Below are 16423 nucleotides of genomic sequence, written 5' to 3' on the forward strand. Positions count from 1 at the left end.
CGCCACGAGCCAAACCTTCACATTTTACAACTTGCAATTTTTCAAACAGACAGCCACTTTTCTTCCTTCCTGTTTCCAGGTGTTTCTCACTAGTAATAATCATTATCCTACACACACACACACACACATACACACGCCCACACACACTTGCACACACATACATGCCCTGAGGCTTGAACCAACTGAGCCACATCAGTAAACAACTAAAGAAAAGAAGCAAAAAGGAAAGAAAGAAAGGAGAGAAAAGAACAGTTCATTATGAGTTACAAAGAACTGAAAAGCAGCTGTTTGACATCAAATACACAGTTAGAAGACACGCTGAACGTTTGGGAAATGTCGCTGATTTGACTTCTCGCTGCTGTGGTTCACTTCTGAAAACGGCAATTAAAACAGAAATCGGCTACAAATCTATAAACACAGGGAAACACGAAGACTTGAACCCTGATGAGGGTAGAATTTCCCTCGGGAATCCCCAAACACACACACACACACACACACACACGCATACAGAGTTCCTGTGGTAATCAGACAGCTAATTGCAGGCTCAGTTAGCCGAACATCAAGAGCAATTAATCACGGCGCTGGAGGGAAGGAAAGATGGAGGGAAGGAAAGGATACAAGGAGGCTGGAGAGAAGGGTGGACGAAGAGATGGAGGTTTCAGATTCAGCAGGGGGAGCGAAGGATGATGGGACAAAAGTAATCACCAACCCTGCAGAGGAGGAAGGAAGTGAGGAAGAGGAGAGGGAGGAATCTGATTAAACAGGAACTCCTTCAATTACAGCTTTCAAGGTTCACGTAGCAGACTTCTCCTCTGCCTCGTTTTGTTTGGGGCGACCAGACCAGTTCCAGATGTGGGACGGAGAACATGGGACACACTCACAGCTGACCTTTAATCAACATACTGATCATGAGCTGAGGCACAAACAGCTAGAAACGCTCTGTTTGGAGAACAAGGATAAGCGCTGGGTTATTGTTAGTTCTTGGTACATTTTGTGTCTGGAACAGAGAATATCTGCCAAGAACTAAAAGATTCACGATTTTGTTCACTTGTGCTGTCGGTACGCTTCATCAGAAGTGGTTGAACAGCTTCAGAAACGTATTAAATATGCCACTTACTGTAAGTAAGGTTTGAACTTCTCTCTAAAGCTTTCTCTTTTCATTTGTTACACACCTACTTCTCTCATTGCCTCTATTACAGCCAGCTTTTGACTCCACCCTCCCCTCAGTGTGGACGTTCAGAACAGCTATAAAACACTTTTGCTTTCCAGCTTGAACGGACATGTTGCTGTTTAGAATCTGCGTCCCATTTCTCCAAAGCTCACAGGTTTTATCACAATTCGGTTTGGTGTGCCTGGTTAGTATAGAAGTGGCAGTATGAGGCCCATTTGGCATTATTTTCAGCCATTTTGTTGAATAAGGTCAGGCGTTTTGAATGAGAGCCTTGTTCTATTGTTCTATTACTTGTTTAAACTGTTTGCGCTCAATTAATAAATGTTTCATAAAAGTAATGTGCTAACTATAAGTTAAGGAAAATGCACAAAATATAATGGGAACTAGTTATTTTATCTCACACCTTAGGTCCCCAACAAGCCTGCAAGTCACCAAGTGTCCAGCAAATGTTTTTACCAATATACCAATATAATTCTTTATGGTAGAGCTGACTTGCTTCTACTGGTGCCACGCAAAACCCTTGCAATTAGATATTTCTACAAAATCATTCAGCCCTGAAAATGAGACAGAAACTTGAAAACACAAAGAAGAGAAACTAAACTTGAAGCCACAGAGATTCAGTTAGTAGCTACAAAATTACTGAGAGCAGAACAAACAGACTCCCCAAAACCTTCTGCTCTTCTGCACAGACATGAGTTGAGTCTGGGCTGCAGGGGGAAAAAATCAGAAAGGCAAACAGGTCTACTGGTGATGGGGAAAGGGTCAATCAGCTGTTTTTAGCAGGTTTACCCACATTTACAAAACACACATATACATGCCAATTTCGGTGTAGCCTCAGTATTAGTCTCAAAACCACAGAAAAGCATTCTTGCGAGGGAGGATTACTGCTCCTCATGCACAAAGGTACAAGCTTGATCCTCCATCTGTGCTGGGGTTGATGTCTCCCCTCCTGTCCTCCTCTTTCATTAGACTCAAAATTACAGTAATAGCAAAGTTTATAAGTAAACAAGTTTGAGGAAAGTACAATAGCTTGTGCTGTCCTGTCGCACCACCCCTACAGATGAAGCTTTAAATATTCACAGGTAATTCTCACTGAAGCTTCAAAGCCCGAAAATGATAATCGGGACAGCCCTGCCTTCTGGTTTTAAGGAGCGCTAACAGGCATCTGATTAACAAAGTCGGCAAACTAAAACTTTTTATTCTTAAAAACAGATTTAGTTCAACTGCCACTAAGAGCCTTACACTAACACAGTGTGTGTGTGTGTGTGTGTGTGTGTGTGTGTGTGTGTGTGTGTGTGTGTGTGTGTGTGTGTGAAGTTGATGAGGGTCTTGTTCATGCAAAGGCCTCAGGGCTAAAAACTCAGCTCTGTTCCTCTTAATGTCTTCCTGTCTCTTACACACAAACAAACACACATAGACACACACACACCTCCAAACACTACCATATGGGACAAAATGGCCACACTAGAATATCTGTGTGTGTGTGTTTATTTTTTTAGGGGGGGTAACTAGCCAGTAGAACCACAGACTTCAATCAGCTACTAGTGGCCTAACCAAAACCCCAGGTCAAAGTTCACCAAGGGGATCCAAACTGACCAGCTCTGATCACCTGGTACATCACCAGAGAAACATGGTTTTTGACGTCCACACTGACGCTGATGAGTGAAGATGTGTTTTCTCTTCACCTCACCGTTTTCTCCACCATTGAAAATATCTTTTAATCAGCTGGTCAGCTCTGATGCAATGATTTTTTTCCCAGTGTTGTCGGTCAATATGAACACATGAACTGAACAAAACAGCTATTCAAAGAAAAACAACAGATTCTGCTACAACATCAGTAGACGAGGTGGAGGTTGTATAGGGCTGTGATGATAAACACATTACCTCAACACTGCAGTCATGTGATGCCTACAGCAGGTTGAGCTCATGACCATCATCACCACAAATTTTATTTTGAAAGGAGAAACTCATGTCGAGATCAGCGCATTGATTTATTAGCACTGCTACAACACACAAGTCAAGAACACAGCCTCTGATTGGTCGACAGACTCGACCCAAGGCATCTTGGGGTTGCTAACAACATGCTAACAACAACAGTTTTCAACATGGATAAACTGATGAATAACTAGTGAAGATACAGAACATTTGGTGCTGGATTTATCATTAAGTATTTATTTTACCACATCACCAAAAAGATGCTGCAGTTTGAGGCTGGATTACAAAGCTTCTGAAAGGGAAACAATCACATCAAGCCAATTCTGTGTAGGAAAAAAGGTTAGCATTGGCATTAACTTACATGTTAGCCTGTGCCTTTCCTGCACATCTTACTTTTCACATTTCCAGCAGCAGGAAAATACCAGATGAGACTTTTCTTGGTGTTGAGAAGCTGCAGCGTTTATCAACAGACACACTGTAAACTGAACTGTACGTTTACTGCCAGACTGACCGCTTGCTGCTAAGTTTAAGTTTCTGCTCCGCTGTGAGTGAGGCAGCACCGACAGCCTGCTGCTCGCTCTGCTTCACTTGCACACCGTAAACACTTACGCACTGCCCTATTCCTAAAAGGAGCTATACTGCACCGCACTTATGACATTATGTTTCAATAAAGTCCAATAAAACGTAATTATTAAGACAGTTGCGGTTGACTGTCATCCTGCAGTAATATGTTGCTTTGTCACTGCAGTCAGAAACTATCCATACAGTCACAGCCTGAGCTGTCCTAAGAGACCTATGCTCAGTTTCATTCTTTGATGAGTGCCACTACACTATAAAGAGTAATAGTAGCTTGGGGTTTTTGTTGGAAATTCCACCCAAAACACAAAGGCATCATTATTGTCTTCACTTTTTCCATCATGCAGCTCTGTGCCATTTTATTTTATCAAAAAAACAAAAAAATAGAGCCAGGAGAGTGAAAAGCACAGGGAGAATCAGAGGTTTTCTTTATGTTGTTTCCCGTGCCAAAATAAACATTGTCATTTGTCATAACCTTCTTTTTTCCGTCTTGCAATAAAGTTTTAAATCCCTAAATCCCTGTCAAATCATGATTTGCGCACAGCGCTGTAAAAGGTACATAAACTGTGTAGCTTACACCGTGTACGTTCTGCAGCCTCTGCCACCTTTGTTTCAAAAACAAAAACAAATTCAGGGAAAACCCTAAGGGTGTTTTATTTTACTGTTTTGCAGTTTTTGTATTGATGGAAACTTTGTAAAGAACGAGGTTAGGTGGGTCCCTGTGAGTCAAGCAGATCTGTAAATCATCTGAGGTGCACGCTGATGGAAAAACCAGATACTATTAAATCGACTGCTGACACAGTGAAGAGCTGCTCAGCCTGAGAACACATTAATCCAACACATGATGTGAGATTTCCAGTGTCTTTACTGATTATTCACAGTTTCAGTGTCTGAAAACCAACTAACTGACTGCAACCAGCTGTTAATTAGATTTACTGCAGTCCTGTCAACATGATACACAATTGCATGAAAGTTAATACGGAGGATCAGCACCGATTCAACGTTGTTATTCCTCCTCCTCCTCCTCCTCGTGCGTCAGGTGACCGGATGTGATCAGATTTTCTTTGTCAGGTCACGTTTGATTTGATCTGTCGATTGATCGGCTCCTGAACGAAGAAATTAAATCTGATCTCAGCCCTGCAGCTCCAGAAGAGGAAGGAGTCCAGAAAGAAAAAGCTGGAAACAAAAGTGAGGTGCAACAATGCAAACTGTGTGTGTGTGTGTGTGTGTGTGTGTGTGTGTGTGTGTGTGTGTTCAGGAGCAGCCAACCAGAGATTTCCCACCACAGGAACAAAACCTGCAGCTTCCTCCTCCTGCATGACTGCTCCTCAATGACCCCCCACCCCTCTCCTTCATCACAACCCCCCCTCCTCCTCCTCCTCACCCAGGAGGAGTTATTTCTCTCCTGCTGAGACAGTTTGTCCTTTAAAAGACTCTCTCTCTCTCGTTACAGAGGATGAACTCTGACTTCCTTTGAGAGACACAAATCAACATCGGTCACCAGCAACGGCATAAATGTGCGGTAAAGTCGACATTTAAGGGTCCGATCTGACAAAAGCAGAGAATGCAGTCATGTGACCTAACTTACAGTCACCAACTGAGCTACCGAGGGTGGGCGGAGCCACATGAGTGTGACTGCTGGGACAGGCGACAAACACACAGCCCTCTTCTCAAGATATATCCTGATAAAGTGCTATGTTCAAAATGCTGCAGACGATTTATCAGTCAGACTTCCACAATGACATAAACATTAAAAAAGTGAAAAGATGCTTCTTTACAGTGGAGAAAATAAAGTCTCTACTATAGCTTGGTATTGTTTGAAGTTTTTCAACATGAGTTTACTATAGCTGAAATTTAGTACTGCTACCAAAATTATGCTTTTATCCATGCTTTGCTTTGAGACAAATAAAATAATAAAAATGCCCAGCTTTCTGTCAACTCTGTCAGATTTGTACATGTCAACAGAGATCAAGGAAACATTAAGTTAAAATATGAGCTACTCTGATATCAGCGCTCCAACCAGGTTTCCACCTTTCAAACTTCTATTCTGGGGCGGGCAAGGCTGTTTTTGTTTGCCCATTTCACTTTAATTACAGCTCAAACTAAAGCAGAACGTTTGCTGCATGAGTAAGTGTCTGTTTATGAGTCCTATGAAATCATCAATAATCTTTTAGAAGGAGGAGATGGGTATAACAATTAAATTGTGCAAAATGTTAATGGAGTCTGGCAGGCGATGACTGAACTCCAACTCCAGAGTGTGTATTTTCAGAGCAGTGGGCTAAACTTTGCAATGACAGACAATATACAGCTTACAGTATAGGACTTGTCCTCGCTTGCTGCTGTTAATTTAAGATGTTGAGCATGTCTCGTACTCCTGCAGTGCTCCTGCAGCCTGCCTGAGCTTCCTCAAATATGGGGAGGAGGGAGCAGGGGGAAACAATTCAATTCAACCATAGACTGTATATTGAATAGGATTTCAACTCATTTTATAGGCTCCAACTTGGTATTTCGACTGCTGTACTCATTTTTGGACCTGCAGTTGCTACGTACTGCTCCTTTAACTATCATTAACAACACTGTATATTGCGTGTAAATAGAAAACAATTTGAAAAGCTGTGACAGAGGTATTTTAGGACCTGTTGTACAAGAATATGGTGGAGTTTGCAGACAACAATTTAATAAGATATTTTTTTCAATACAATCTCTGAAGAAGAATAGAGAATAGAAACTTTCCCATTTTAAAAAACCTTCGTGGCCATTCAAAATCCCTGTCAGTGTCCGTGCGTTTTGCCATACAAAGTGATGTCAAATTCAAAGTTTCAAGGTGTACCTGAATGCACCACGTGATCCCCATGTGGAGAGTGTGTGTGTGTGTGTGTGTGTGTGTGTGTATGTGTGTGTGTGTGTGTGTGTGTGCCAAACTCCAACACAGACAGTCGCTGACTGAAGCAAGGAACCCATACATGACACTAAAACACAGATTCTCAGCACAGTTTTTTTTAATCATATGATGATTTCAGTATAGTCAAGTATTTACTCGCTAAATGGAAAATCGACCTGCGTTTGATGCTCGGCCAGTGTTGATTTTAGACCCTGCCTCTTCGTCATGTGATCTGCTCCTCTGATCAGCCTCAACAGAGACAACAGATAAAACTATTTAGAACAAATATTGGCTGATAACGATGGTTGGCTGATCAAGTGGAGCACCCTCGACTTGCAAACTTTTTTGCCACGACTCTAAACCCCATTTACTCAGACTCTAACACTACAGCACAAGACACTATCTCTTGAACCTTGAAGAATAATGCTGGCGCTGCCAAGAGCTGAAAGACTCCAAAGTTGCCCAGAGGGGGTGGCATGTGGAAGTTGAGAAGGATTCAGCTTTATGCAAATGTTCTCCGACATGTGGGAACAACAACCTTTTGGGCTGATTTTGTTCCCTCGTGACCAACGCACACAGTTGTTTTCTACTTCCTTCACCTACAAGTTTAGACAAAAACAAATTTCCTTCAGCCTCAAACCTTGTTTAGGATATTTGTCACTGAAGAAATATTTCCCTGAGATGTTTTTTTTTATGTAAGAGGTGAAGTTCCAGCATCGATCCTTCACCTTCTGCTTGATTCAGACGCCAGAAAATCCAAAAAGCACACGTGTTTCACATCGGACGCCCACCCAGGCGTGACGCCCTGCGAGGCTGCCTGATGCCAAAAACACACCGACGCCAAAGAGGATGATGGGATACGTGACACGGATACAGAGTGGAAACCTACTTTAAAAATGATGGGAGAGAAAGAAGGATGGAGAATCCAGAGCAGGACAAAGAGAAGAGGAAGCTGAATGATTTCCTGGTGTGTCTTCCTCCGCTGAGACAGATGTGATGGCTTCAGCAGATGTGTTTAACCAGAGAGACTTAACATGGACCTCAATCATCCATCATTCTGACCCTCTGCAGTAACCTGTTGTCTGAAACGTCCAGTAACAAAGAAACGGCCTCCTTCGTCAGGTTCAGAAATTAAATAAACTCTGTTTTGTTCACATAGACAAACAGCTGATTTCACACATCAAAGTCAGTTTTCAGGTCTGAGGAAGTTTTCTAAAGCCTGCTGTGTCTCCAGAGGGAGCTCTGCGAAGTCTGATAAAGCGATCAAGTGATTTGAGACAGTGTCAGTTGGATCTGAAGACTGAAGTTTGAAAATGAAAAATATCTGGGGGTGTGGAGGAGTTTAGCAGACGTCTGTAGCTGCATTAGCTACAACCAGCACAACATACCAAAATCTTCTGCCTCGGGGGTTCCCAAACTTTTCCATGCCAAGGTGTCTTTAAAAACCCATTTCCAACACTACAGCAAACGACAAAAAAACAACTCATGAATATATTTCTTTACTTTTATTAATGCAATAATAATTACTAGATTGCAACACTTTATTGAATAATCAGTCATTAAATTAATTGCTAACTATTTTGATAATCAATTAATCAGTTTGAGTAAATTTTTAAGACAAAAAAAGTCAATATTCTCTGATTCCAGCTCATTAAATGTTAATGTTTTCTGGTTTCTTTACAAGACAGTTGCGGACGTGATCTTGGGCTTTAGCAAACACCGATCGCCATTTTTCACCATTTTGTGTCATTTCATAGACCAATTGATGATCAGTTAATCAAGAAAATAGCTGACCGATTAATCGCTGAAAAGAATTGTTAGTTGCAGCACTAAAAATTACATTTTAAAGTTACTGCAAGGAAATTTCAAAATGTGTTGATTTTGGAGGCCTCTTTGGACTAATGCGGTAGTGTTTCCACCATAATATCCATAACCAGTTATAAACTATTTAAATGATATATACACATTATAAGTTAAATTTTGTAGTAATTTATATAATAATAAAAAATTATTGCTGTGCTCTGGGGGCTTTAAAATAGAATACCTGGTGCAAAGATGGCGTCTATTCAGTCCAATAAGAATTGGTCACCTGGCACATTTGTCAAAAAATTCTCACTCACAGGTTTACTTCTTGGGTGGGTATGCAGCGTACTGAATATGCATAGCAGTGTTTCTCTTGTTGGCTCCACCCACAAGTTTCAGCTCAGCCGATAAACTTTATTGTGACGATGTCGCTTTTCTCTGTGCTAAGAGAGTTTTATACATATAAAAATCTTCATGGATCAAAGATTCATAACAGAAAGAGTCATAAGTGACCTTGTTTGCAGTTCGAGGTGTCCTGGCAACAGTTTTACAGATGTCTCTTGTGGGGAAAAAGCTTTTTGGGTCACAGGGGAATTTTTTCTGCAATACTGTGAGTGGCCACTGGGAAGAACTGGAAGCAAGACTGAGACGCTGCATCCAGGTTCTCAATTATACATCCATGGGCCTTTGTCCCCACTTTGAAAATCAAAGTTCTACCTAACTGTTGGTGCACATGTTGGATTGTGGGTAAAGTACGTGACGGGCTTTGACAAGGAAGAAGAATGCATGGAATAAAAAAGGATGAGATCTCCGATACCGCAACTGTCCATGTTTACGTGCAATGCTCAATCAGAGGAATACTCTTTTAACTGGGTTGCTAAGTTAAAGCAGAGGAAGCTAAATGCTACACACAAAAGAAAATGCTTAGACATAAAGCTAAAAAAAAAATACTTTTAATGGAAAAATGGTTCAGAATGTGTGTAACATAATGTAGTACCACTACGATGGAGAGAGTCCAGCTGAAAGAGTCCACCTCAGTTTTTCAGTACACCCCAGAACAAAAGCAGACAGGTGACTATCCAGCAGCCATGTTGGAGGCTCTGTGGTGACCTGGAGGCAAACTAGACTCATGTTTTCTGGACTAAACTAAAGCCTTTGTGAGACCGTGCAAAAGCACCAATAAAAGACATTGCTGGACATGCCAAACATCTGCCCTGTGATGTACCTACTAGAGACAGATACCTGGCAAAACATTTGCTTTAAAATAAAAAAAAGAGTCAGTATAACTAGAGGACGATCCTTAAGGAAAATTGCAAAAACTCGATATTCGTCAGAAATATGGAAAAGAAGAAATAAGATGCTAAATGAGTAAAATAACTTAAAATATGGACTTACTGGAAATGAGAATATGTGCATTTATGTCTAGGTCACTTACAACAACACTCATTTCATTTGTGTTACTGTCACACGATATTTCCAGATCCTTCCGGACCGCATTAAATTAAGGTATAAAAAAATGAACATGTGCAGGAAAAACAGCAATGACAGTGAAGGTATCAAACAGGAAAGATGTCTACAGCAATGATCAGACCAAAAACAGCCCTGGTTCCACTTTTCTGGTAGACGACACTGCATATTTATGAGATGGCATCCCCACAGTTCCAACGCAGTATTCTCATTGACATTAATGAGGAGGCAGAGCTTCCTGTCACACAGTGCTAATGCTGGTCTGAACACAGCCATTACAAATGTTTACAACCATTAAAATATCAGAGAAATAAACAATTTCAGCCTTTGATTAAGCAGCAGGAGACCTAAAAATGTCCCACTTACAATGCAAAGTGTTTCTATATTTGTCTCACAAGCAAAGAAACAAAATAATAAAACTAGAATAAAAAAAAACTGTAGAAAAACATAAGAAGTTATGAGGCTTAGGTACACATGAGCAAAAACGCCTAAATTAATTAAAAATAATAATGATAAAATAGTGAAAATGCTCATCAATCAATACATTTAAGACTTGGGTAATGTCTTTAGTCGTCCTTTTTTGTCTGACCAGCAAACATAAACAGCGCACCACCACAAAAGACAGAAAAGCAGCGAAAGAATTTATTTAAAGCTCGGGTCGGCGATTCGGGAGAAAGATGGCTGGTTGTTGAGTCTCGTTCCCAGGTCGTCAAACACTGATGTTTTGGTAATGAGACTCAACAATTAATTATGTTACTAACGTGCGATTGGCTAATGTCTCCTGTTACGTGTAGATTTTCTGAAAACGGAGCCAAGAGGAGGAGCAGAAGTCTTCTTTTCTCTCACACAAATTTTATTACTTTGTGCTTAAAGGTGATAAAGGAACTTTTTGCCACTGATGCAAAAAAAAAAAAAAATGCCTTGTCAATTAATAGCTCTGTCTAAATACACCCAGCCAGGGCCCCTTTCAAACATGATGCCGACTTGTAAAACTAGCAGAGCATTTACAGGTCTCTCTCTCACACTCACACACTCACACACACACAAAGAGCTCTAATAACCTCACACCTGTAGAATAGCAGGTCCTCACACCCCCATCAGTGGGCTTTGATGTGTGAGTTTCTGAAAAGAGAGAGGAAGCAGGAGAGAGAGAGGGAGAGAGAGGGCGGGGGGCGGTGGCAGAGAGACACAGGGTGTGAGAGTGTGTGTGTGTGTGTGTGTGTGTGTGTGTGTGCGTGTTGGAGGGGGTGGTGGTGTTGCAGGAAGGAATGTTTCAGCAGAGTAAACAGTGTGAAGCTTCCTGTAGAAAACACTTCAAAGCCAGAGAGAGGAAACTAGGATAATACACACACGCACACAGACATACACACACACACACACACACACAGCATCAAAGGCAGGTAGGAGTCATCTATCAACACAGGAAAATTAAAACCTCTAGAGCGCAGACACACACACACACACACACACACACACACCCAAATGATCGGCCAATGCTACTTTCCACATTACAAACATGAAAAAGAATCCTCTCAAACACTTTATAATCTTCACATAATTGATCTAATAGTCCTTTATAGAGCTGCAGCAGTTGATCAATCAGTCGAAATGATAATTGATTAATCGTTTCAGTCATTTTTCAGGTAAAAATGTCACACATTTGCTTGTTACAGCTTCTTAAACGTATGGATTTGCCACTTTTCTTCTTCTGATATGCGATCATGGGCTGTATACGTTTGGGTTTTAGATTGTTGGTCGACGAAACCAAGGTGACTGAGGTGATTATTTTCTGGTTTCTTTACTCCTCTTTGACAGTAAACTGAATATCTTTAGGTTGTGGGAAAAATAAAACAAGACCTCTCTTTGAGTTCTGGGACACATTGATTGACATTTTTCACCATTTTCCGTTACAGACAAAAAAAATACTCCATTAATTGAGAAAATAAACAGATTAATTAGTTGCAGCCCCACTGAAAACACTATCCAGGTCTTAAAGAGTTTGTGATGGACATTTTTCACTATTTTTTTTTTTATTATTTAGATATATGATAGTAAATGAAGGGTCTTTAGGTTTTGGGCCATTAGTTGGACAAGAAAAGCAAATTAAAGGCATCACTTTAAGCTCTAAGAAATTAAGAAGAGCATTTTCACTCTTTTTTTTTTTTAGACATTTTACTCTAAACAGTTAATAAGTGTTAGCTGCAGCTCTGATCTATTAGATGATTAAGAGAATATTGTTCGGCAATTATTCTAATTACCAAACAACTAAAATGCCAAACATCAATTTAGGATCACAACTAATGATTATTTTCTCAATTAAATGATTAGTTGTTTGGTCAGAAAAATGCCAGAAAATGGTGAAAAATGTCAATCAGTGTTTTCCTAAAGCCCAAGTTGGCATCCTCAATATTTTGTTTTCCCAACAATCCAAACATATTCTGTTTACTGCCAAACAGGAGTAAAGAAAACAGAAAATAGTCACATTTAATAAGCTGAAATCAAAGAATTTGGACTATTATTCTTGAAAAAATACCCAAACTGAATAATCAACTATCAAAATAGTTGACAATTAATTTAATAATCAATTAATAATTAATTAATCGTTGCAGCTCTAGTTTGATTCAAGTTTCTCCAGCATGTAAACTGAATATTTCTAGACTGATATACTGACAAAACCAAAACCTTTGAAGACTGTTAGAAATTTTAATGACCAGTTTTTGATTAAGCAAGAAAATGAAGTAAAAATAATTGATAAAGCCGTGAACATCCACACACAGGTGACGTCACCTGAACTTAACACCACTCTGCTCAGCTATGGTATAAATGAGGGTAAAAAGTTGAAACTAGTTACTACAGTTACTACTGAAATACTCTATGGTTACTATGGCAACATGTGACCCTACAGCAGCTACTTGCAATAACATGAAGTCCACTTTTTCTCAATGATGAAGAAAACTTAACATGAGTGTTCAATAAGCTGTACATTAAAGAATGGGTCTACTATTGTTTTAGTGGAATAGTTGACACCGTAGATATTCGAGATTGTAACCTGACCATCATAACAAAAAAAGCAAAAAAATCTATAGAATAAGATCAATAACTCTTTATAATTCAGAAAACATGTATGTACATCAGTAAAAAAAAATTGAGTGAATGTTTGAATGAGAGTAAAAGAGTAAAGATTGTTATGCCATCAAATTTTGAGCTATGTGAAAGTTGTCTTTTGTGCGGGCTAAACTTTTTTCAAAGTGCACACACATTTTGATCTCGGATGAAGGTGCAGGCTAAATAGTGGTTCATTCATGTCCAGAAACAAAGCTGCTGTGAAGTGCAAAGGCAGAACAGCAGTGTGGAGGCGGTGCACATATTCCTGTTTTCCACATCAAATGTTTTTTAACAGAACACACAAAAGGGCAGGAAATCAGCTTTACTACAGCAATTCCCCAAAACCATGAATGGAAAAGATCCGTCTGAAATCATGTAATTTAGCACCAAGCAGAAGCTATTTAATTATTTCTCCTTAACCACTGATTCTCTTGTTTTGTTTAACCTGCAAAAATCTATCTTCTGTACATTGGCTGCTGGAGTTTATTGCAATTATAGGCTATTTTGTGAATTAGATATATGCCGAATATAACTTAAAATATACCAGATAAATTAAAAAATACTGTTAAGATAATAAAACTTGCTTAAAGGGGAGAAAACATCTTATTATGTCTTTCTTTAAAGGAGTTTGGTTTAAAGCTGAGAAAAGCACGTCTAAACTCTTCAAAGACGGGACAGGTAGGACAGCAGAGTGAATAGTCTTGACTTTAAGGACACTGTTAACATTAATTTCTCTGATTGTGACATGTAAAGGTTTGTTCTTGTCTTATTACAGTTTGAACAAAGTGACATCTCAAAATGTAAGCCAATAAATCACAAAATAAGAGCGTTTGGAGTCACTTTTTAGTTCAGCATAGAGCTGAATATCAACCTGTTTTCGTACAGATTACCATATAAACATGCTGTCTTTCCCCAGCAGCGTTTGGGAGACAGCCAGTGTAAACGGGTTATAAAATTGAGATTTTATTAGATTTAAATCCATTATGGTAGATTAGACGTGTGCCGAATTTAATAAAACAGCCGACTTAAGTTTGAGAATGTTTAAATTTCTTCCCCAAGGACTGTACATTAACAGTAGAACAAGTAATCTTTAAATTAGCCCTTTTTCAAACTAGAGTTTGGTTTCTAAAGTTACGTAAAATTTGTGTCGAACCGGAGCTAACGTACCAGCTCCGACAGACAGGTGAGAAAGGTAGCGTGACTGACGCAACCTGACTTTAACAACACTGCGGAGTTACGGCTGTTTGGACAAAACATATCTCCAAACTTAAGTTCGTTTAATTTGCTAGCTTAGTTTCAGACAAACTGGATGTTGGTTAACGTGACAAGTCCAGCAGATGAGACAGAAAACAGACGGAACCGAAAACTTTTTTTGGAGACTTTAGACGACGCAGCAGCAGCAGCAGCAGATTTAACCAACTAAAACTCGTTAAAAGAGCACGAATAAAAGTATAAATTTGTGTTTTACCTTGTAGCCGCATCGGTCCTGGTTTGCTCTTTTGCTGCCGGAGGTCGTAGATCCACAAGAAAGATATAAAAGCAGAAATAAACCGGAGAGAGAGATGAAGAAACTCCGAGGGGCCGCCATTCCTCCCTGAAGTCTGAACAACTCTGAGAGGGAGAAGAGAGGAGAGCAGAAAGGAGGAGGAGGAGGAGGAGGTGTGTGTGTCTCTGTGTGTGTGTGTGTGTATTCAATTTTGTTTGTGGGGACTCGTTTCAGTTTTAGACCATGAAGGTGAGAACATTTCGTCCGGTCCTCACTTCTTCAAAGACCTATAACCTGTGAGGAAGAAAAACAAACAAACAAACAAACAAACAAAAACATGAAAAGATATACACAAAAATAAAATTATTATTTTATAAAATTGTAAACCCAAAAAATCACCCTGTTCTGGATTGTAATACTGTTTTGTTTTTTTTTGTTTTTTTTGCATTTGCATATTTATAGTGGAACTGTAATCGGGCCTAAAAAGTTGAGCCCAATAAGGCCCGAGCCTGATAAAATTCTGTCTGAGCCCGACCCGAACCCGTCCCTCATTAGCGTATTTCAGCCCAAACCCGATTACAGCCCAACATTTTTCTTAACAAACCGAACAGTAGTAGGATTCGAAGTGGCACTTGGGGAGAAAAATGGAAGAAAATTACTACTTCTACTATACCATAATACATATATTATAATATGTAGTATAGTATAATACAGCCCAAACCCGCGTAAGCCCATGAAGGTTTTGTGTAGGTTCTCCTATGGAAGGGGAGGGTGAGACGAGGTGTGTCATAACCTGCAACTTCACAGCTAGGTGCCTCTAAATAGAGTTTGAGATCTGTACCTGAACTGATGGAACCCGATGGAACCCGGGTGGGTTTTCGTTGGGTCAGGCTATATTTCTCACATATTTCATGGGTTTAAGTTGGGTTTGGACTGTATTGTTATTATCAGTAGTACTAGTAATATTTTTCTATTTTTTTCTCCCCAGTTTGTTGTCAGTTCAAATCCTATTACTGTTTGGTCCATAGAGGGAAGCTTGTTAAGAAAAATGTCAGGCTGTAATCAGGTTCAGGCTGAAATATGCTAATGAGGGACGGGTCCAGGTCGAGTTCGGACAGAATTTTTTGGGCTTGGGCCTGTTCGGGCTCAACTTTTCAGGCTGGATTAAAGTTAAATCTAAGTCCTACACTCTGGTCCTACTTACATATCAGAAGCAAGCTGGAAATACACTTCACATATCCAAAATTATTCTGATTATTCTGCTTTTCTAAACCTATTGTTGGTCTTTACATAGATGCTGTGTTATTCAGGTTGTTTTAAAATACCGTAATTGCAAAGACTCTTTATATTTGTATTGACACACAGAATTACCTTATTTAATAAAAACGAACTCAGTCCAACATACTGTCATAAACTATTCAGTGAAGACATGGAATTCATTTGTATGTTTTGTGTCAATGCTGTTGATTTCTATGGTAACTATGAATATTTTCATAAGGATCCATTGAAGAGCTGCTGTGATACACCTGCTAAAGGGAATACAAATAAATTAACAAACAAAAAAACAAATGTTGAATCTGATTGTTTACTTTGATATAAAATTTAATGCAACCTGTTCCCTTCTGGGGTTCCTCTCATGTTTCTTAAGTTTTACTCAGCAGACAAAAACAGCAAAATATTACAAGTCAAAAGCAAACAGTAAATACAGCACTGATTCTTTTACTGTTATTCTGCAAATGCAGATAAATAAGTGAGCACATATCTGTCCTTCATCATTTCTGTTCATGAATTTGACTCAGGACTCCTGACAGGATCTGAAGCCCAGTGATACACCCCTCTAGTGGAAAAAGTTAGTAACAACACTTCACCAAGTCTGTCTTTCAAATCTCTGACAGTAGTGGAAGAAAAACTCAGATCCTTTACTTCAGAAAAAGTTGGAATTCTATAGTTTATACTGGGACAAGGCACCGGTACTCAATACTTTTAAGGTATTGATTGA

At 39.5% G+C, this 16423-nt stretch overlaps 1 protein-coding gene across 1 annotated transcript in view; it reads right to left on the reverse strand.

Moving 5' to 3' along the window:
• Positions 1-14552, reverse strand: part of il17rd (interleukin 17 receptor D) — a 37111-nt gene extending 22559 nt beyond the window's left edge. Inside the window, exon 1 of the mRNA XM_084740157.1 lies at positions 14407-14552. Coding sequence (XP_084596283.1) covers positions 14407-14526 — 120 coding nt within the window. The 5' untranslated portion in view covers positions 14527-14552. The remainder of the gene's footprint in view (positions 1-14406) is intronic.
• Positions 14553-16423: the final 1871 nt, after the last annotated feature.

This window comes from Lutjanus erythropterus, chromosome 2 (assembly GCF_056507025.1).
Source record: "Lutjanus erythropterus isolate fLutEry1 chromosome 2, fLutEry1.hap2, whole genome shotgun sequence".
In the NCBI taxonomy this organism is placed as follows: domain Eukaryota; kingdom Metazoa; phylum Chordata; class Actinopteri; order Lutjaniformes; family Lutjanidae; genus Lutjanus; species Lutjanus erythropterus.